Source organism: Hoplias malabaricus, chromosome Y (genome assembly GCF_029633855.1).
Source record: "Hoplias malabaricus isolate fHopMal1 chromosome Y, fHopMal1.hap1, whole genome shotgun sequence".
Taxonomy (NCBI): domain Eukaryota; kingdom Metazoa; phylum Chordata; class Actinopteri; order Characiformes; family Erythrinidae; genus Hoplias; species Hoplias malabaricus.
In genome coordinates, this window is record NC_089820.1 from 59,801,009 (window position 1) to 59,806,227 (window position 5,219).

At 46.6% G+C, this 5,219-nt stretch overlaps 1 protein-coding gene across 1 annotated transcript in view; it reads left to right on the forward strand.

The window, feature by feature from the left end:
• The window catches only part of LOC136678340 (protein C19orf12 homolog), an 8,965-nt gene extending 4,377 nt beyond the window's left edge, over positions 1-4,588 (forward strand). Inside the window, exon 3 of the mRNA XM_066656363.1 lies at positions 3,471-4,588. Within this exon, the coding sequence (XP_066512460.1) occupies positions 3,471-3,736 (266 nt within the window). The 3' untranslated portion in view covers positions 3,737-4,588. The remainder of the gene's footprint in view (positions 1-3,470) is intronic.
• The last annotated feature ends 631 nt before the right edge of the window (positions 4,589-5,219 follow it).

Consider the following 5,219-nt stretch of genomic DNA (forward strand, 5'->3'; position numbering starts at 1 on the left):
GAGGGGCGGGGGGCTGGAGACGATGATAACTGAGGGAAATTCAGCAAAACTGAATCGACAGCGTCTCTGTGACACTCCTCAGTTTCAGGGGAAATGTGGAGCTGGACTCTGATTGGTCCAGAGCTGGTTGACGCTTGGACATGACGCTGGTGTGGACGTACGGAGACGCTCTCTCACGTCGCTGCCGTCTGGACACGGTGACACTTTAAAACAAGAAACTGATGGACATTAAAGTGTTTTATTGGTTGTTAAAGATATTTCACCAAATTAGAACTTAAGAGCATCAAAGTAAAGCTTGTACATCCCATAATATTCACCTAGGACCCCCGTTCCTGTCACTGAAACGAGCGGAAATCTCATCTCAGTGCAGTAAATCAGACAGTGTGTGTGTGTGTGGGGGGGGGTTCTTAAACCTGTGAAGATCATTTGTTCCCATCAGCATCAGTTCAGCACCTCATTCATCATGTTTATGCAAATGAGTAGCAGGTTTGCATATAAATATTTGCATAGCACTTATAACAGATGCTGCTGCTCTGGAAAAACAGTCAAAATTCATGCAGCGGGAAATGGATAAATATGCAAATGTAGAAGTCTATTACTCTTCTGAGATTGTTTGTCGGTCTGTTGTTGTTTGTTTGAGACGTGTTTGAGGTTTCAGACAAAAACAGAACAGGATTAAAACAATTTTAAACTCAGTGGCAGGAACACACCCTGGAGGGAGCACCAGTCCTTCACAGGGCGACACACACTCACACCTACAGACACTTTGAGTCTCCAATCCACCTACTAACGTGTGTTTTTGGAGCGTGGGAGGAAACCGGAGCACCCGGAGGAAACCCACACAGACACAGAGAGAACACACCACACTCCTCACAGACAGTCACCCGGAGGAAACCCACACATACACAGAGAGAACACACCACACTCCTCACAGACAGTCACCTGGAGGAAACCCACGCAGACACAGAGAGGACACACCACACTCCTCACAGACAGTCACCCGGAGGAAACCCACGCAGACACAGGGAGAACACACCACACTCCTCACAGACAGTCACCTGGAGGAAACCCACACAGACACAGAGAGAACACACCACACTCCTCACAGACAGTCACCTGGAGGAAACCCACGCAGACACAGAGAGAACACACCACACTCCTCACAGACAGTCACCTGGAGGAAACCCACGCAGACACAGAGAGGACACACCACACTCCTCACAGACAGTCACCCGGAGGAAACCCACGCAGACACAGGGAGAACACACCACACTCCTCACAGACAGTCACCCAGAGGAAACCCACACAGACACAGGCAGAACACGCCACACTCCTCACAGACAGTCACCCGGAGGAAACCCACGCAGACACAGGGAGAACACACCACACTCCTCACAGACAGTCACCCGGAGGAAACCCACGCAGACACAGGCAGAACACGCCACACTCCTCACAGACAGTCACCCGGAGGAAACCCACGCAGACACAGGGAGAACACACCACACTCCTCACAGACAGTCACCCGGAGGAAACCCACGCAGACACAGAGAGAACACACCACACTCCTCACAGACAGTCACCCAGAGGAAACCCACGCAGACACAGGGAGAACACACCACACTCCTCACAGACAGTCACCCGGAGGAAACCCACGCAGACACAGGGAGAACACACCACACTCCTCACAGACAGTCACCCGGAGGAAACCCACGCAGACACAGGGAGAACACACCACACTCCTCACAGACAGTCACCCGGAGGAAACCCACGCAGACACAGGCAGAACACGCCACACTCCTCACAGACAGTCACCCGGAGGAAACCCACGCAGACACAGGGAGAACACACCACACTCCTCACAGACAGTCACCCCGAGGAAACCCACTGGTTAAAATGAGTGTTAAATATATTTCATTTTTAAATGTTATTTTATTTTCTCACATCTTTATAACACATGTTAGTGGAGCATTAGTGAAATAATAATTTTATTGCACAGTGTAAACTCCTGAATCTACATTATTTACTGTTTATTCTTTATTATTAATGAGGAGTGTAAAGAACACAAAGTGCAGTCGACCTTCTCCAGACAGCGGTGTGTTTGTAATGACTGGGGGCTTCGTGTCTAACTCCTCAGTCAGGGCTCAGATCAGAGACAGTTCTGTTGTGATTTGAAGCAGAAATCTCATTGTGTGCAGTTACAGACAGTAAACAGCAGGCGGCGCAGCTGTGATTTGCTGAATTTCACCTTCACTGTTCTGAGTTCTGAAGAGAGGCGACGTCATGTGAATATATCTAATCTATCTGTGTATGTGGACCCTTCAACTCCCTGATACTTCATCAGAACACAAATAAAACAGAGCAGCGCTTCATTCCCAGGCGACTAGCGCCGCTCTGTAGCAGCTCTGCACCAGTCTGCAGTGATATCAGAGGAGCTGCTGGACTTTAGTTACATTTAGAGCCTCATTCTCCTTCAGAAGAGTTCCACAATCAGAGATTACCCCCCCCCCCCTCCTCACTCTTCTGTGACATGGAGCTCAGCTCAGATTCTCATTCTGCAGAGTTCTGTTCACACTACAGTTCCACCTTAAATACTGCAGTAGACTCAGAAGTAGAACGTAATCGCTTCACCATTTAAGGTGGAAGTGTAGATTTACAGCTAACTCCTGAGAACTCAGCTGCTCCTCGTGCTGTTTTCTGCTCGTTCTGAAGTAAAGGCCATAATCCACTGAAACTACACTAAACTCAGAGAATACACTGGGGTCATAGAGTTTAAAGGAGGAAACACTGACCCCTGTAGGTTTCTTTGGGCGCTACGCAGCGTCTCGCCGCTGATTCAGGGAGGCGTCTGGGTTCAGAATCACATCCTTGGACCAGGGGCAGTTGCTGGGAAACACAGATGTGTTGCAGGTGTGTTGTGGATATTTGAATTCAGTGTGGACTCAAAACTTAAGCCCCTTTCACACGTTCTGTGTCTCTGTGAACGCTGACGTCTGTACGTTGTCCAGGACATTGTTACAAAACGTTTTATTTATATAAAGTTTTTTAAGAAGTCAAAGTCTGATCTACATATGTGGTCCAATCCAAAGCATATTCAGATCAGCCCTGACTCTCATCTAAAGGCTGGTTTATACTTCATTTTGATTGGTCCCTGACGTCCACCCCGTGTCTGAGGAGGTCTCTGTCTGTGAATGTGTCTCTGTGTGTGTGGAGGAGGAGAGGAGCTCATGTTTCTGTACTTCTTCAGTTCAACTTCAACAATGTCCCTCCCACTACTGACCAATCACAGGCTGCGGTCTGCGTCCATGGCATGCGGCGTTACGTTTCTTTAGAGGGGCACATCAGGCCGCGGCGTAGGGTTCACATTGACACCTTGTTTATGGCATTGGGTCGATACAGAATTATAATTTGGGGTGGGGGGGTGTGTGTGTGTGTGTGTGTGTGTGTGTGTTCTTCCCCGGTGTTCTCTGCAGGTGGCGCTCTGGGCGGTCTGCTGGGCTGCTGGATGACTAGTGGTCAGTTTAAACCTGTTGCTCAGATCATCATGGAGCTTCCCCCTCAGCAGCAGCAGAAGCTGTACCAGGACGTGATGGCGGTTCTGGGAACTCTGGACTGGGTCGACGTGGTCCAGCTGATCGCGCTCGTCTCAGGGAACGCCTCCATGCAGCAGCAAGTCGTCGCCGCCATCCTCAGCTACGTCACCAAAGAGCTGCGGGCGGAGGTGTGCTACGGAGACTGACCACCAGGGGGAGACACAGTAGTAGGCGGAGTTAAAGGTGCAGTCAGCCATTTCCTCCACTGATACAATAGCCTTTATACTGACATAACTGCCCCCATGTGGATAAAAATGACTGATCTCTCCTTTAAAGCTCAGAAGCTCTGAGTGGGTTAGAGTTTAGTGACTTAGTATTTTATTTGTATTCACTTTTTTATCATGACATTGCCCTCAGGACAAAACCTGGTGTCTCTCTAAATCATGACTGACCACTAGGGGGAGACCTTCACAACTAAAATAATGACTGAATGCACCTTTTAATTATCAGGAACTTTCTAGTTTTCTGTGCCTTAAGTGTTTTATTTTTATCTTCAGTTCATTGAAAAAGAACAAGGTGCATTTTTTGTGGAAGTTACAAGAAAAAGCAGTGTTCCCATTGGTTAAAAAAACATATTAATGTGTATTTATTTATATATAATTAATGGAGACAGAAGGGTTTGATCTGACAGTGATGATGTGTTTTAGCGTGTGATGTGATGAAGGACAGAAAAAAGGAAAACAAAAGAGATCAGAGTGTAGAGCCAGGGTCAGGTGATTATTTATAGACCCTTTATTTATCTAGCGTCACATACAGAGGGGTGTGTGTAGGACACGGTCTGTCTCTGCTCTCACGGCCATGATGGAGGAGCAGAAAGAGGTGGGGACATGTCCTCAGTGTCCTCTCTGTGTGGACTACGCCTCTGATCTCTATACAGTCATTTTATAACTTACCTCTTCTTTCTTTTTTAATTTTTATATCGTGTGTAAAAGCTTTGACACTGATTTCTGTGGAAACATGGAGTTTGTAAAATTGATAAATAAATAAACCCCTTTTAATGCACAATTCAATTCAAGTGTCTGTAAGTGTTTATTCACTGTTTGAATTCCCACAGAAACTCATGTGTAACTCGAGCTGTTTAGTTTTGTAGCACTTTCCCTCTGTGTTTACTTTCATGCAGTTAGCGCTCTCCTGAATTTAGAGTCAGTTCCACCTTAAGTAAGTAAAGGTTCTATTAAAAATATAGAGGGTTCTCTGAACGACAGAAGAACCACTGTTGGTTCTGTGGAGAACAGCTGTTGCTGATGTGTTTAAACAAGTAAAGATCAGATCTTAAAGGAACACTAAGTAAGATTTCGTGCTCCTGGGGCTCCCCCTGGTGTAGTTCATGTTTACTGCACTGTACTGAAATCAACAGGGAGGGGGAGGGAAATTCTCATTCTCCTATAAAAGTCACATAGTGCATTTTCTGCAGTGCTGAGGCCAGAGTAGCAACGACAGAGGCTCTGTTGTCACGGTTACAGCTCAGTGAAGCATTACAATGGTTTTGAGAGTGGAATTTTAAGGTAAAAAATACTACAGAGTGTTCCTTTAAACGAACACGGTCCACTTCATGGAACCAAACTTGGTTCTTCTGTGACAAACGCTCAAAGAAACTTTACAGCCCCTTTATTTTCTTTATTTAAAGAG